General features: G+C 32.1%; 1 protein-coding gene across 1 annotated transcript; it reads right to left on the minus strand.

The window, feature by feature from the left end:
• Positions 1-15,607: 15,607 nt before the first annotated feature.
• On the minus strand, positions 15,608-17,325 carry LOC139890754 (adenylate isopentenyltransferase 5, chloroplastic-like). Its single transcript, XM_071873666.1, has 2 exons — positions 17,134-17,325; positions 15,608-16,793 (listed from the first exon to the last, which is right to left on the minus strand). The coding sequence occupies exon 2, from the start codon at positions 16,784-16,786 to the stop codon at positions 15,779-15,781; it is 1,008 nt and encodes a 335-aa protein (XP_071729767.1). The 5' UTR covers positions 16,787-16,793; positions 17,134-17,325; the 3' UTR covers positions 15,608-15,778.
• Between the last annotated feature and the right edge of the window lie 1,763 nt (positions 17,326-19,088).

Here is a 19,088-nt window from a genome sequence, read left to right on the forward strand (position 1 = left end):
CACGGCTTTAGATGCCGGAAAGAATCTTTTAAGAAATTTCTCAACTTAAACATCCCATGTGTCAATCGCCCCTTCAGGTAACGATTCTAACCAATCTTTGGCTTCTCCCTTTAAAGTTCAGGGAAATAACATGAGATAGATCTGTTCATCCTCAACTTTTCTGATCTTATATAGAGTACAAATTCTATTAAAGGTACGAAGATGTTCGTTTGGATCTTCCTTCAGCGTACCACTATGTGATGACCCGGAAAATTTTTGACCAAATTTAAACTTAATCTTTGTATGATTAACATTTCCGACACGATAAGCAAAGTCTGTAAAACTGAATCTCAAAATTTTTGAACTATTCAAATACCTTTCGGTTATTCTCAACGATTCACGAACCATTATATGTAAATAGATACATATATATACTATAACTTGAAAATGTAACAAAGTTTTAATTGCATGATACCGTACATTAAACTTATTGGTTTATATATCTATTTGAATATATATGATTTCAAGTTATTTAGTAAACGATAATAACATTCGATTATTGATTCGATTGATATTTAGATAAGTTAACTAAAACGTTTAAGATGAACCAGTAAAACACTAATTTGCTACAGTGTTTTCAAATTGCCACATTACTCAAAATGCTACAGTGTTTTCGAAAATCACTATTTGCTACAGTGAAATTGACTTTGCTACAGTGAATTGCTACAGTAAAACACTATTTTAAAATGTATTTTAACAAATAGCGAGACAATGATTTATAGAAGTAAATGACCAAAACACTCAAATGTATAAGTTATAATTTGAGTGATATAATTTAGGGATAATTTAAGTTATATTGTGACAAAGGTACGAGTCACAAAATGAAAAGTACTAGTTTTCTAAGCGTACAAAAATGCGTTCGAGAAACCGGAACCGGGACATAAGTCGAGTGATGACGTACGACTTATCGGAACAAAAATTACAAATCAACTATGCACGTGAATTTAATATAATATATAATTAATTATATAAATTATATATATTATATTAATATTTAATTATGTCGACGAACTACAAAACAAATCAAATGTGAGCTGTCATTTAAGCTCATGCGATCGCATGAGCATACCAAAGAAACTCCATGCGATCGCATGGAGGCTGGATCCAGAAAACATCTATAAATTCAGTCGAATTCGTTCCATTTTTTTTCACATATATTACTCCGTATAATATTTATTATTATTATTATTATTATTATTATTATTATTATTATTATTATTATTATTATTATTATTAATAAGATTATTATTAATCTTATTATTTTTATTGTTAGTGTTATTATTTTTGCGATACAAAAATAATAATGTACATAAAATATTACGACGGAGTGCTGTCCAAGTAATTTTCAAAACGAGTTCCAAGCGAGCTAGAGCTAAGGAAAATATGGGTTATTACCAAGGAGGTTATGGGTAATGTTCGGGGGTATTTTTGTGAAGCAAATCTCGTGTTTATCATCTCCGATGCGTCTACGTGCTTTTCTACAATATTGTATATCAATATTAAACAGTGAGTTTCATATGATCCCTTTTACTCTCTACATTTTTGGGCTGAGAATACATGCAAATACTTTATTAACCGATATACAATATTTATATGTGTGAGTTTCATAAGATCCCTTTTACTCTCTACATTTTTGGGCTGAGAATACATACAAATGCTTTATTAACCGATATACAATATTTATATGTGTGAGTTTCATTTGCTCCCTTTTTAATTGCTTTTGCAATATATATTTTTGGGCTGAGAATACATGCACTTTATTTTAAACGCAATAGATACAAGTACATACTAAATTCTACACCGAGTTTGAAGCGAAAATCCCTTAGCTTTGGTAACTAGTAACTGCCGGTTATAAGAACTGGTGGGCGCGAGTAGTAGTATATGGATCCATAGGGCTTGATATCCCCGTCCGAGCTAGAGCACTAGCCTTTTAACGGACGTATGCTATTTGAGAAGCGTACACATTGGTTTGCGTGTATTATTAAGATGATTATACAAAGGGTATAAATTATATACGTTAAGTTTAGTTACCAGGGTGCTCAATTTCGTAGAATATTTTGATAAACATTTCTAGATGAAACAACTGAAATCTTGTAATCCACTTTTATATACAGATTATGCAAAACACTAAAACTATGAACTCACCAACCTTTGTGTTGACACTTGTTAGCATGTTTATTCTCAGGTTCCCTAGAAGTCTTCCGCTGTTTGCTTACATGTTATACAAGCTATGTGCATGGAGTCTTGCATGCTTTATTCAAGAAAACGTTGCATTCACAAAACCATCATCATGTATCTATTTTGACTGCATTGTCAACGGAAGTATTATTGTAAACTATTATTTACGGTGGTTGTCTATATGTAGAAATCATCAGATGTCGAAAACCTTGGAATTAAATATTCATTTATGGTATGCCTTTTCAAAAGAATGCAATGTTTACAAAACGTATCATATAGAGGTCAAATACCTCGCAATGGAATCAATGAATGACGTGTTCGTCCATATGGATTTGGAGCGATCGTCACACACTAAATTGGCATTGATTAGTTACCATGCGTAGGATTTGTCCTTTGATTTCATAATCTGACGCATTAATGTCTGGTTGAGTAATTGCATGACCTTGGCCAGTGCGTGTAGCTCTCATTCGATGTTCCATACTTAGAGGTTCTTGATTTTCCATAATTGAATTTGTTGAATCTGAATCACTAGAGGATTCTGATTTAATGGCTTCTTTCTCGACAATCTCCGGATGAGTAATTTGTGGTTCAGGAGGAATAATTAGTGGTTCAGGATCTCTGAATTGTCCTTGAATATCCTCCGGGTTCTCAATTGTGAGGTCGGGTTCAAAAAATGAATTATCGGAAATTTTAATTGGAGTACTCAGTCGACTAGATGACGATTCTAAAGAAAAATCAATGGCGACAATATTGGCAAGATGTCTTGATCGAGTTACAGGAGGTGAACGTATGAATGGTGGTGAACGTTTTGCACGGTGCATTCACTGAATATCCTATTAGTTATAAAAAATTAAAAAATTATATAAGTTATCAAATTAATAGACTTTTCTGATTTTGTCCACGTTTCAAATAGCCAATAGACGCAGCAGGTAGCCAGGACCCTTTAAATTGGAAGCCCACAACTCGCCACTAACAAATCCAACTATTACTACGAACCAGAAAATTTTGGATGTCTATCAATTTAACCGCTTAAAATAATTTTTTCGTCGAAATTTTGAAGAAGATAAAAAATCTATGTCCTAAAAACTAGAGCGTCGAGAAATAAGAGGAAGAAAAAGAGTGCGTCGAAAAACGTCGAAAAATAAAAGGTCGAAAAATAATAATAAGAAAGTAAAGCTTCGAAACTTAAAAGTCTAAAAACTAAATATTAAAAATTGCGTCTAAAGGAATTAAAGCTTAAAAGGAATTCTATATCCAAAACGGCAATAACTTAATTAGGCACTAAAATCTATTTAAAACTAAAGCGATAAGTGACATCGTAAAATTCTAAAGCGCCAAAATCTTAATCTAAAGAAAAAGCTCTTAAGGGATTTTACGGCAAAGCCTAAAAATCTAGAAATATAAAATAACTATGGTAAAAACTAATCTTAAAACTAATTACGAACGAAAAATATACAATATACGAATAAACGATTATAAATATAAAAAGAAACTAAATTGATAAAAAATACAATTTTTTAAAAATATTAATTTTATCTTATTATTTTATAAAAGTATTAATTTTATCTTATTATTTTATAAAAGTATTAATTTATGTAGTTAATAAAACTAAGTAAATCTAAATTTACAACTTAATTAAAAACTAAACTAAATAATAAAATAATTAACCCTAATTAGGTTTAATAATAATAATTAATAATACTCCATAATTAATGCTGTACGAGGATCAGATCAGGCATGTCAGATCACCCCATGCGATCGCATGGGTTTAAGGCGAGAAAACCATGCGGTCGCATGGTTATGCAGGCTCAGTTCAATTGCAAGTTCCAATTGGACAGGTTCAAGTTTCTTTTATTATTTTTTTATTTTTTACTTTTTACTTTGATTTTTTTATTTTCTTATTTTATAGAAAATATAATATAACTAAAACTTATATAAAAAAAACTTATTAGTTTTTGTAACTAAAAAAAACTTTTTAATTTAAACTCTTAAAAATATAGATATATATTTTTATATATATATATTTTTTATTTTTGTTTTTAAAATTTAAACTTATGTAAATATATTTTTACAAAAAAAATAGTACAAAAACTAATTTTTTTTATAATTATTATAGCGTTCTATGGCGTTCCCCGGCAGCGGCGCCAAAAATACTTGATGTGTGCGAGGTGTAGTACGAAATAGATTATATTTTACTACGAAATACTATTAAATACAATACAATTTTACACAAGTTATTTATTTATTTATTGAATGGATATACCTAAACCTTGCTACAACACTTATAGGCAGTGTACCTAATCGTAGAGTAGTGTAGTTTTTAGTAAGTCCGGTTCGTTCCACAGGGAGCTGGCTAAGTTTAACGCTATATATGTTTTAAACTATATTTGTATAAATATATATATATATATGTGTGTGTGTATATATATATATATATATATATATATATATATAAGTAGTAGTAGTATTATTATTATAAAGGGGGGTTTTTACCGTTTAGTGACCGGTGTGTCGATTTTATGTCTTAAGTCACAATTAAAACCTAATGTAAAATATTAAATATAAATATAACTTAATTTAAAGCGTAAATTAAATGACGATGAATAAAAGTGCGATAAATAAAAGTGCAATAATTTAAAGTACGAAAAATAAAATGACGATAAATAAAATGACGGTAAATAAAAGTACGAAGAGATATAAATTAAAGGAATTATGCTTATTTAAACTTCCGTAATCATGATGTTTGACGTGTTGATTTTAATTTATTACCATGGGTTAATTGTCCTTTGTCCTGGATTATTCAATATGTCCATCTAGTTTTGTCCATAATAGTCCATCGGACATAATTATAAAGTGCGAGAGTCTTCGCCAAATTAACCTTATACCCAGTGTTGTAAATCTCCTTATTTCTCCCCGAGATCTCCCGAGATCTCGTTTTTGGAAGGCCGCCGAGACGAGATGTCCTTCTCCCGAGATTTCTCGGTCAACGGGGTCAAACTTGGTCAAAGCCACGATTTCTTGAATTTTCTAGCTCATTTCTCGAATTTTCTCATAAAATCTCGTAATTTTTCGGATTTTCTCACACATTTCTTCGATTTACTTGTAAAATCTCATAAAAATGTAAATTAGTGTACATATATTTATTTATTTATATACATTTATATTATAAAAACAAAAAAGTCAACATAAGTCAACGTCCGAGATCTCCCCGAGATTTTTCGAGATGCCGAGATCTCTTTAAAAATGTCTAAACGAGATCTCCCCGAGATCCGAGATCTCCAACCTTGCTTATACCCGAAGTCAAATATTCCAACTAATTGGGGATTCAAACTGTAACAAGGTCTTAATACTTTGTTTAATGAATACACCAGGTTATCGACTGCGTGTAATCCAAGATTTTAATACTTTGTTAACAATTACACCAATTACCCTTGAATGTAATCCACCCCTGTTTTAATGAGTCCAGTGACTATTAATCCATCCCCGTGTCCGGTCAAATGAATAATTATTAGTATTTATAGATATCCCGCCCACCGTACCCAGTCAAGCGTATGTGGTTATATATAAACACGTCAAATTATAAATCTCTATATTAAATCAACGAGATATCATTTAATTAATATAAAGCCCATTAATAGCTCATAGTCCAATTTCCACAAGTGTCGGTCTTTTGTCCAAACCCCAATTATGGTCCAAAACCCAATAACCCCGTCTTAATATTTAGTCCAACATCACGATTACTTCGGCTTAAATAAACATAATAATAATTTAGCTACGAGACATTAATTTAAAAAGGTTGAACATAACTTACAATGAGTATTAATCGCGTAGTGTTACACGGACAGAATTTCGACTTACAAACTTAAAACATTCGCCACTATAACCTTATTATTATTAACTTAATATTAAAATTATAATTATAAAATAAATATATATAATGAGAGATAAAGAGTATCAGTTGAAGAAGGTGTAAATAACTCGTCGCCCAAACTTGCAATTTATAGCACCTGACCAATGATTTGGGGCCATGCGATCGCATGGCCTGGGAGTGTTATTCCCATGCGATCGCATGGAGGCCTGGGACAGCTCACATATTTTTGTTTTCTTGTTTGCCGACGTGTTATTTAATATATATAATATAATATATATAATTTTATATAATTATATATATATATATATATATATATATATATATATATATATATATATATATTATATTCTTGTGCATAGTTGACTTGTAATTTTAGGTCCGTTGCGTCGCGCGTTGATAATTGGTTCATGTCCCGGTTTCGGATTTTCGAACGTCCTTTCATACGATTTAATATCTTGTACTTTGCGTTTCACGGCTTGTACTCTTTTAATTTCTAGACGTTTCTCATCAATAATTTGAACCACTTGGATTGTACTTTGTACTTTTTAGCTTTTTGGTCGTTTGCGTCTTCAAATCGTCGAGTCTGTCTTTTGTCTTCACCTTTTATTATTTAAACGAATATTACTTGTAAATAGAACAATTGCAACTAAAAGCTTGTCTTTCTTGAAGGATAATGCTATGAAATATATGTTCGTTTTTAGCATTATCAAAAGCACGGAAAAAGAGAAGGTCTGGAACTGGAAAACGGATTGAGCAAACCCTGAAGGAGGATGTGGATAAATCACAAGGACTAAATCTGCCTTCAAAGAATCCAAATGATTAAGTGTCTGCTGAAGTCTTTAGCGAATACCTTACTCCTTACTCTAAACCCTTGCAGACAATATTCTTCATCATCCTCTAATCTTAGATATTCTAAGATATCATCATATCTTTCATTATAAATATCCTCGATATTTCTAAAGATATTTTCATAACCATTCTTATCTGAAATCATTTATCTCCTCGCATTATATGTATCACATCATAAAGGAAACTGTTTTAGTTTCTAAACATCTGAAACCTCTGAGTGTAAAGTATTAATGTTTTTGAAGTAATGTTGGGAACTGAAGCATGAGTTAGTATCATATAATGACACTTGATCAACGTGATTATATTACAGTAAGTCATGATGAGTTTCTAATGGAACATGATAATTTATAGACCATACCGTCATCATGCTCTATGTTACACGACTCTTACATTCTGCCTAATCTCTAAACGTATCAAGAATTTCTATCTTTTCTCTTGAATTCTGGTAATTTAACCAATCAAGATCGTGCTATTACAATTTCACTCTTAGAACATTAGTCATTGTTCATTCGAAACTCCATACCTACAAATTCTGGACCATTACTTGCGAGGAGAAAACAAAAGCATGAAGCTTCGAAATAGGAATAGGAGTATAAATCATAGCAAATGGAAGAGAGCAATAACCGTGAATGACAATACACACGTATAGGAGCTCTGAAATATAAGGAAAAATATAAGCACGACAACAACACAGAGAATTACAAACCGTGTATATCAATGCGTATAGCAATATAAAGACACGGGAGAACTAAAAACACTATGAACCCAAGAGCATAGTAGAAGTAAACAGATTTCTCCGGTGGTAGATGAAAAGGAAGAATGACAGATGTGATAGTCAAACATATATCAAGAATCAGAACTGAAAGGAGCATATTGACGAATGTTTTGGAAGTATTAATTAAGGAAGAAAGTATAGAAGATGAGACATGTGGAAATAAAGAAACGAAGGGGAGTGTTAATTTATAGCGAAATATCAAACATAGCAATCGAGGCAGATTACGCACCTAATCGAAGAAAATTCTAATTTCCTTAATTACCGAAGAATCAAATCTTATTAAGATTACAAAGATTTTCTTTAATTCGGAAATCAACTGTGACGACGTCAAAAGTTAAGACGAATTTTTACTTTCCTCATTTCACTATTTTGCGATAGCTTCACTCATACACTTCACATAATTGAATTGTTTTATCCATATTACTTACTGATGATAAAACTCTAAATTTCAACTCGTATTCGTCATGAAAACATACTTATTGTCAGCCATGACGATCTCGATCAAATTTCGGCACGAAATTTCTTTAACGATTAGGTGCTGTAACGACCCGAATTTTTCCGACTACTTGATTATACTATTTACATGATTTAAAAATTCCGACTTGGTAAGAAATGAATTTTAATAATTCTTGAACCTCCAGAAAGAGTTTTACACAAGCTTTTGGTCACCCTTTTATTCCGACGATTCACGAACGTCATAACTTGATTTAATTGTTTAATTGTTTAATTATTGTGTATATATATGGATTTATATATATTTAACTTGAAAATATGATAATTAAATATCTCATTAAGTATATTAACAAAGTATTATATATATATTTTCATACTACTAATTTTAAGAGTTTTTGAACAATATATATGTTACTATTTAAACAACGTAATTAACTTATGTTAAAATGTATTTACATATAATGTATTACGAGTGTAAATACATCCTTACAAGTATTAAATACATTTTATAATATACCAATACATATAAAGGATAGCTATACTCGTATTTCCATTCAATTTCCTCAAGAATTCTACTCGCATTCATACGGTATTTTTACCCGTATTATACACAGCTTCTAGAAGTACTTACTATTGGTATATACCAATAGAAATCTGCAATTATTTGTGTAATATGTCATCCATTACCTAATAAATTTAATATTTCATCCATGACTTAATACATTTTAACGTATACTAGATATTTTCACTAAAAATTAAATTTTCAAGCCTATAAATAAGCACCATTTCTAACTCATTTTTACACATTCATTTTCCAAATTTTACTTCCAATTTTCACACACACTTGCAAGAACTCTCTCAAATTTTGTTCTACTACTTCTTTTCAACAACTTTACATTCTAAACTTGAGGTAAAAACTCTACTTCAACTCTTGTTCAATTCATATGTCTATAGCTATCTATATAAGAGTTTATAAACTAGAACATAGTTTAGTTAATTCTAAATTTGTTCGCAAACAAAGTTAATCCTTCTAACTTGACTTTTAAAAACAACTTAACACATGTTTTATATCTATATGACATACTAACTTAATGAGTTAAAACTTGGAAACACGAAGAACACCGTAAAACCGGACATACGCCGTCGTTGTAAAACCGGGGGGCTATTTTGGGTTGAATAATTAAAAACTATCATAATCTTTGATTTAAAAGTTATTCTTCTGGGAAAATGATATTTCATATGAACATGATACTATATCCAAAAATCATGGTTAAATTCAAAATTGAAGTATGTTTTTCAAAATGGTCATCAAGATGTCGTTCTTTCGACGGAAATGACTACCTCTTTCAAATATGGATTATAACTTGTAACTCCGACTATAAACCACCACTTTTTCAGTTTAGTTTCACAAATTATAGTTCGTTACGAAACTATAGCAATTTGATTCACTCAAAACAGATTTATAACGAAGAAATTATGGGCAAAACAATATTGGTTAGAAATGGATAATTTGATTACGGGATTAATTCATTAAAATCTATACTAACCATATCATAGATAAATTTTTTTATATTATACATGTATTCTAACATGTCATGGTTACACAATACGTCGGATAAATCAAAAGACACCACATACACAATACGTGTAACTACAATAGCGGTATTGTGGGTCATGATTGAGTCATATACAACACGTGTATACTATGTACTACTAATTGTGGACTACTAACGTTGGACTGCTAACTTGATAACTTAAACAATCACACGTGATTGAAAATATAAACTTAAACAATCACACGTGATTGAAAGTATGAACTTAAACAATCACACGTGATTGAAAATATGAACTTAAACAATCACACGTGATTGAAAGTATGAACTTAAACAATCACATGTGATTAAAGATATGATATGAACTTGCTATATTAATTTTGTTCACATGTATTATTATCTGAATCGTTATTATTGTTATAGGTTCGTGAATCCAAGGACGACGGCCATATTTTTAATAAGTTAAAAACTTATTATTAATATACTTTTACTACCGTGAGTATATAGTCCCATTTTTAAACTCTAAAAATATTTTGGGAGGAGAATACATGCATTTTATGTTTTACGTCATGGACACAAGTACTTGAAATATATTCTACGTTGAGTTGTACCACCTTGCATATCTTCCCTAATAGCTTGGTAACTAATATTTACATGTTGTAAGAACATGTAAGCGCGAATCCTATTGATAGATCTATCGGGTTTGACAACCCCAACCGGGCTAGTCGCTCTAGTATCGTAAACGGTTGCATAGTACTTCGTTTTTACTACACTTGGTACAGTGTAGGGAGATTTCATAATAAAGGGAATATGCTTCATTAATAGTTAAGTATGGTTACCGAAGCACTCAACAACTTATAGAATACTTTTATACACTTGCGAGTGTACATATATTTATAACTATGAAATCTTGTGGTCTATATTTATATCGATGCTAAACATATATATCTCACCATCCTTTGTGTTGACTGTTTAAGCATGTTTATTCTCAGGTCCTTAAGAAAGTCTTCCGCTGTTGCATAATCTGAGCAAGCTGTGCATGGAGTCTCATGCTTATAATTAAATAAAGTGTTGCATTCAATAAAACCTTTGTCATGTATTATATTTAACTGTTATGTCAAGTGTGTAGTATTTGAAAACTGATGTATTATGGGGATTATTCATTAAATAATCGCCCAATTGTTTAAAACATGCATTATGTATAATAATGGTATACTTTTTATGAAACGAATGCAATATTTTCTAAAACGTATCATATAGAGGTCAAATACCTCGGTATGGGACCAATGAATAACGTACTGCGTTTATAGTAATATGGATGAGTCGTTTCAGTTGGTGCCCGTCCTCCGTTTTGTCTGGGCTTTGACTGGTTAGGGTTTCTGGGTTGGCTACTTCTGGGGTCTGCTTGGAGGTGTTGATCGTCGGGGATTTAATCTGAGTTTCTGGTCGATGCGGCCTCTAGGGAGGTTTTCTTGGGGTTCCAAGCGGGTGATTGGATTCGGATGTTCGTGCAGGGGTTGGTGCGGTTGGTGTGGGACTCGTGGGTTCTGGCTCACGGTTGCAGACTTCGATTCAGGTGAGGACCTTTTTTGGGGTCTGACTTTCTTCGTGGTGGTTACGTCAATTTGCAACAGGCACGGAGTTTATAGTTTGTTTGTTCGGGTCTTCGGGATTTTTCTTCCCGGTTTGTGATGTTGCTTTCAATGTTTATTAATTCTATACGTTAGCTCGTCTTTGTATAGGTGAGTTCAATAGGGCGGTTTGTGATGCGCCTGTCAAACAGATTTTATAGTCTGTCTCAATTGTAACACCACAAGAGCGTCAGTTCTTCCTTTTATTTATTTTTATATATATGTTTTTTCGCCAAAAAAAAAAAAAAAATTTAATTAAGAAGCTCGCAACTTTACTGCGGCTCTGGTTCTCACCTTCTTGATTTAATCAGACCTTTATTTGATTTCTTAAAAAATAACACTGCTTTCAGGATCAATCATATGACTACAATGATTGAAAGCGTCATCTAATGATGTTAAAAAAGTTATGATGAGCGTGATCTTAAGTTTATCATCCACTTTTTTATCTTTAGGAATCTTGAAAACGTAATAACGATTTTATTTAATTTAATCTAAGTCACGCTTTCATACAATAATTTCTTTAACTAAAGTTAAAAAAGTACTCCGTAGAAATTAAGACAATAATGCCACAAGATATATTTTTAGAGAATATTGTGTGAAGATATCGTCAAAGTGTAGTTTAGGTTCATATTTATCATTTTTGGGATTGTGTGTTGATTGCTTTGAAAACAATTTAAGTTGAGTTAGAGTTAACTTAATATTATTAAATTATAAGGTATTTAATTTTCAATTTTATTTAACTGAGTTAATTTGCTTGAATATGAAGCAAATACATATGATCGCTATCGGATGCATGAATATTATTCGAAGCAAATGGCCCGAAAAAATAAATTAACTTGCACAATTTAACAATAAAAGTAATATGTGTTTCGCTGATCCTTGAAAAGGACTCTATACTTCAATTTAAAACAGAAAAAGACTATGATTTCAGAAAGTGTGAAATTTGAGATAATATTTTTCAACTCATTAACGACCGTTAGTCAAATTGCGTTAATTACTCACATTAGCTTGAATCGTGGGTAGTCCCTATCCCTAACAATAGTTATTTTCTTCATTAAATTTTAGCATGTGCCATGCACATGAAGGTATTTTCGTCCTTTGCTTTCTTTTTGCTTTTTGAGTCATTCTTGACTTACTTAGATCCATCTTCTTCTCATATCTTCATCTAAAATCATCACACCAATAACTTTTATCACATCACCAAACTCACAATAATTTTTTATTTCTTCTTTCGCAAATACTTTCACCAAAATCCAAAATTATTATCATTTATTTCCCCAGAATTTTAAACAATTCAGTTACAATCGTGTCACCCATTCACACTAAGCATTTATTTTAGACATAATTAGGCGGATCATTAGAAAACTCAATCAATTTCTTTATAAAACTCACATGTGCAGAGCATTTGATATATGTTTTTAACATAGACAACATAACTATTAGTCAGAGCTACGATTTACAGATCTGAATTCCATATAAAAGCCAAGTAAAGGTGCTCCTCGTGCTCCTCAATTATCGTTTTGGAAAAGAAAGAGAACATTCTCACATCGGTCACCATCGCTCAATAACCTGCAACGTTGGTCACCATGGTTTCATCTTCAATCACAGGGACGAGGATGATTAATGATAGTAGGACATGCGGTGACGGATGGTGAAGATTATGACGATGGATCATGACGATGAACGGCAATGATAAACAAAAATTAATTAATTTTGTGAATATGTTGTTACTAACTACTCCTAATAATAAGATTTAGTTACAAAAATAATACTAAGAATTATTACTTTGTGTAAGGATCTCGCCATTGTTAATTTACTTTATATATATATATATGTGTGTGTGTGTGTGTGTGTGTGTGTGTGTGTGTGTGTGTGTGTGTGTATGTGTGTGTGTGTGTGTGTGTGTGGTTTATTAAGATTAAAGAATACTGTTATCGATTTATATATATTTGGGTTAATATCATAACGCATTCGAAGGTAATGAAGATTGCATATGATTTTAGATATGGATTTGGTTAGATATTAGGATTAGGGTTTATAATTTTGAAATTGAAAGGTAATTATACCCTTACATGTCAAGCACATGTGAGCAGTAAACGAAATTTGACAAACGGCCGTTATAGATTTGAACAATACTTCGCCAAATTCATATTTTTTGAAATCATAGTCCTTTTCTGTTTCAAATTTAAGTATATAGTCTTTTTCTAATATAAGCAAAACGCATATTATCTTTATTGTCAAATTGTATAACTTATGTTACCTTTTCTGTTGATTTGCCTTATTATATTAGTAGAGCAAACATAATTTTACAATAAAAATGATCGGTCAACTTCACATTTAATTACACTAAACTTACATTTGACTAAATAAAAAAAAACAATGGTCACACAATACCGGTAACTCCTTTTATCGTTTTGACTCTCTTGTGTTGTATGTTGTTTATTCCTTTATTTGTGGTGTGGCTTAATTCCACCTGTAGTATGGTTCATTCAATGGTAAATCTCAGTGGAGCCCGATTGGGGGAAGGTATCTGCACGATTGGTTTTGATTTTCTACGGTTAGGTAGGTTTGTGATTGGGACTTTGGAACTAGTTTGGGCAATGTCCTCGTATGAGTATTCCTTCTGGTTTGTGGTGGTAGTTAATCGTTGGGCTATGTTGCATTTGTTCGTGATTTAGGGTTTCTGAAGTGGTTAGGTGATTTTCTTTTGGCGGGGTTGTTTAGTTTAACCTGGAATCTTTACTCGTGTGCTTCGTTTTGTCTCTCCATCGCAGCTTCCTTCTATTCATTTTCAGATTTTCTACATATATTTTGTTGAAGCACCACCTGATTTGGGTGAGTCATTGATATTGTTTATCTGGCAATTGGTTATGATTTCCTTGTACTGCTCCTCAATGGATTTGGTTCTTTCATCAAGTGTCCATATATACCTGTTGAGGTATTGGGCGGAGTTGACTGTCACTGTATCATGTTCAAATTCGTTGAGTGTTTTTTTATTGGTATGTGTTTCGGTTTCTTATTGTCGTCGGTGCTAGGTGTTTTGCCAATATGTTGTATGTAGGTGTTCGGTGGGTTAGGTCTTTTACGGGTCTTGGGTTACTTCAGGTAGCATCAGATTGTCACAAGTACACAACATCAAATGAGAGTAAGTGATTTTTTACCTTCTGATGGTTTCCTCGGTTTAGGCTACACGGAGCCATGAATTTAATTGTCGCAATTGCTTGCTTTCAAGTGGTTGATTTTCAATTGTATGTGGTGATTTTTTAGTTTGTTTAATGTAGACATGGTCAAGTTCAAGTGATAGTTGATCGGTATGATCTAGTCATTTATGAAAATGAACGGTATGTAATTTAATTAAATAGCGTGATCTATTGTGGTTTGGTTTATGTTCATTCGGGGGAAAACACGATATCCAAGTAACATTGCGTACTTTCGAAACAAATGCAAAGGTCACGAGATGCTCTGGTGACATTGCGCACGTCTGAGTCAAAATTTAAACTAAAATTCTTGTGTTAGAGAACAAAGTTGTGAATTGATAATTCTTGATTGTTTCTTAAATCGTGAAATACTTTTATAATTAAGTATTTTGACTATTATAAGTCTTGAGTTACACGAATCTCAATTGAGATAAAAATAGAAATTAATTTTATTGTAAGCAAGAACAATTCAGATCAGAGTATTAGATAACATCAAAATCACCATCACCATATCGGATTTCTTGATATTTATCACAACAATCGTGACGTGTGTTAGCTTTGAGTTTCGTTATGTGTTCCTTCTTATTAGTGGACCTTCCAAATGGTTTCTTGGCATTTCATGGGATTAGGATTATACTCAATACCTATTTAAACATTAAACTAAACATTTAAACATTAAACATATACGGAGTACATGAAAACATTTGATACTAATTACTGTACTAACCATGTAATGACAAATCTCAATTAATTGATAAATCACAACACTCCAAATATGCAGTGCATCATCACACGGATTCAAAAAGCTTAATTAACTCCAACTAATTAACTGCATGGCCGCCAAATTGCACCATATTTATATATTTAACGAACTCAAAGGTTCCAATCTTTGCCCTTTGCAAAGACTAGTATTTTTTTAAATATAAAGTAAAAGTCAATACACTAATTAGTATATATATATATATATATATATATATATATATATATATATATATATATATATATATATATATATATATATATATATATATATATATATAATGCAACTTGGAACCATCATAATATCATCATAAGCTTGATACCTTTCAAAAGAAAGTTGATTGATAATGTACTTTTATCTCTTCTTTTGTATTATAAATATATATGACTTGTTATCGTTCTTTCACTGAATATATTCTCATTCTTTTCATCATCGCCCCACCACTCATGCACTTGTGGGCCCTTACAAAACACTACCCTGCCGCCACTGCAGCGATTGCGTTGACCGCAGTAGCAGCAGCAGCAGTACTAATCGTTGGACCTGTGATGACCGAGTTCGTACTCATGATTTTTGAAAAGTTATGAGCTGCAGATTCTTCGTTTTCTTCGTATAAAAAGTCTCGAACGATTAACCTACTGGGTCGAGCCACGAGACTCTCCCATGCTTCTTCAGCCTTAAAACCGTCGTTAACAAAGGCTTCTGTGGCGTCGAAATGATGCATATCCCACTCAAGTTGGTTCTGTAGCCTTAAGATATTTTGCAATTGGCGTGCAGCCAGTTTGCAAGTATTCGTTTTGATCTTATCGATTGCGTCCGTAAGATTCTCCATATTTTCGTTCCTGAAGTAACGATCTAACTCTGGAACACCGATTGCGCGTCTTAGCCCAACAGTACTGTTAGTTAAATTCGGGTTGTAAAATCTTCGAGCTTCATCGACTAGACCGGCTTGAACCATCTTGTCAACACGTTTCGACACAAAAGATTGCAAAACTGGCAAAGAAACATCAACCCATAAAAAGCAACAATTGTACCTTTTCTGGAACTCAATGTTATCATGAACTAAAGCCTTAATATACGAGTTCGAACCACCAGCGATGATTGGAAGTCGATCTTTTGCAACGATTGAGTCGACTACTTTTGACGCTTCATGTCGAAAATGATCAGCAGTGAACTCGACGTTAGGATCAACAAATCCCATTAGATGGTGTGGGATACCATGACACTCTTCCTCGGTAACTTTGTTTGTAGCGATATCAAGACCTTTATAAACTTGCATCTTATCGGAGTTAACGATTTCAGCGTTGAATTTGGTGGCAAGATGAATCGAAAGTTTCGATTTTCCGGTCCCTGTTGCACCCATCACTATGATCACTTTGTCTTTTCGACAACGTGGTAAAAACGTGTCCATGTTGATACCACCGGGGAAACTCACCGATGGAACGGCTACTTGTTTGCAAACCGCAAAAAGGCTCTTCATCATTATAAACCTGAAAATAAAGTTAAAGGAGAAGGACATCATTCTTTTGTACTATAGTTCAGTCGTGGACGAAAAGTGTGTGTGTTTGCTGTTAAAAAAACATAATACACAATTTGATAGTTTATGTATCACTGCTACTTAGTTATAAGTAGGTTTTCTGGTGAAGGTAGCCTAGCAGTTGGAAGATATGCAACAAAAAGCGGAATTCGCTCAATTTTAGCCCCCTAACCAGGAGTTACATGATTTTTCTGTACATAATGGTCGTGGGACCGGTCGGTGAGGCAACCAGAGAGTCAGTTTTACTTTTATTTAGTTATAAGGAGTATTGACTATTTGTTGGACTAACATACCTTATTTGGGATGTGAAAACCTGAAGCTAGCTTGAAAAGAAAATGACTTTCCGTACGGATGGTTAGCACTTTAATTTGTGTTTTTTTGTGGTTGTCTTTTTGTAGTATATGTGTATTGCTGCAGTGTAGATGTAAGTTTTGTATGTATGTACATATATATAGGTAGGGGGACTAGGATTATGTATATAGATTTGTAAGTAGTGATGAATAATGAGATGTTTGAGATGGGGATTGGGTATTTATATATGGAGGAGATAAAAAGCAAGAGCTTGGTGCTAAGTATTTAAGCTTGGTACGTGTAAAAGGAATATAGTGCTTGCCCAATAGATTCTTAAAGTTGTAGTGTACGTGCTTTTGTAATTTAGCTAATATAGAGTATTTATTGTTTGTGGATGAAATACCATATCTAACTGATATTGTCTTTGCTATACATACTTTTGCATTGATTGCATTGATATATACAACATAAAAATTATTACATCCAACACAAACTGTGCATTGTGTATTTGTATTGTACAACTATATAATACACTTTTGTGGTGGATAAAGTAATTTTCATGTTGGATTTATCACGGCAATATCAATTCATTTATTTGTTATTTGAGTTATTTCCAGGCACATCTAATACTTATTTGTAATGAATTTGATTTCATGTGAAATATTTGAGAGATACGAAATAGATAAGTTAAGGTTGAGAATTCACATAATACATGACTTGTCATTTTGATTATTCTTTTACCGTGACTCTGATTTATGTAATTTAAAAGGTAAACGCTCATAACTAAAGGGGCTACGACTTTCATTCTGAGAGTCCCGTCCGGGAGACTACTTTATCAACCAGGAGGTCCCAAACCGAAAGGCGAAATGAAGTTTAACCGGAAAACTTACAGATGAATTTGATAGGGGAATTTTACCCGGAGATGTATTTCTCGACCAGGAGGATTTATCCTTAAATCCGATTTTTGGTTATCATAACCCATGTGTAATAAAAGGTAACACACTTTTGATCACCAAAGAACTTATCTAGGGTGATATAGGGAGTTTCGGGATTGTTATTCATCAATTACTTTTCAATTCCTTTGTGAATTTCAAGGATTATTCAATTATCAACATTGAATCATTTGAATTGATTATCTTTTATCTTAATTTTAAGTCTGATTCAACTATGTTCATGTGTTTGATTGCTTGTTTGTTCCAAATGATTGGCTTAGTACCTTTTGTATGCACTTAGACGTAGGAACCCCTATGTTTTTTTATTGATTAGTTATATGTTTGAGAAAATGATAAATGTAACTATACGTTTAAGCATTTCATATATAAATTAAATTAATAATTTCATGACTATAAATAACCATTGCCATGAATAACATTAATACTAAAATTATATAAGGAAAATCAATATTAAAAAAGAAATATTTATGCTTTGCAATTAATTCAACAGAATTTTAAAATTACCATATGCTATGCCTAAACGTAGCCCCATTCTCAATATGTTTATGCTATTGTTGTAATCTTTTGATGTGTACTTGACCAAAAGACTCACTGCTATGTACTTGACCAAAAAACTCATTGTTATGTTAGCTTGATGGTTACTTCTTTCACATATGCTGTTGGTGATTAACAAATGTTAATTTACAATGTATGACTTATGCTAAATTATTTGAGTAGTTTGAATGATTTGGACATGAAAATATGAGGGACACTAGTGTGAACACATAGTTGGTAGATTTGATTTTCGTCTATAATTCTACATTGATGAGCTACATGTGGAAACCATCAGTATAGCCTAGGTCTTATAACGGTAAGACCATGGCTGAGTCAAATATCAAGTGATCCGATAATGAATTGATTGATAGATGAATGTTAACGGAAGTTAATTAGAATCTATAGTCAAGAAATCGTGAGACTTGACAGATGATCAGGGTGTCATTTGCTATTACAATAGTTATAACTAG

The sequence above is a fragment of the Rutidosis leptorrhynchoides genome, chromosome 2 (assembly GCF_046630445.1).
Source record: "Rutidosis leptorrhynchoides isolate AG116_Rl617_1_P2 chromosome 2, CSIRO_AGI_Rlap_v1, whole genome shotgun sequence".
Lineage (NCBI taxonomy): Eukaryota > Viridiplantae > Streptophyta > Magnoliopsida > Asterales > Asteraceae > Rutidosis > Rutidosis leptorrhynchoides.

Bases quoted from the DNA above. Each gene is read 5' to 3' on its own strand.
- LOC139890754 (XM_071873666.1), bottom strand. From the start codon at position 16,786: ATGATGAAGAGCCTTTTTGCGGTTTGCAAACAAGTAGCCGTTCCATCG.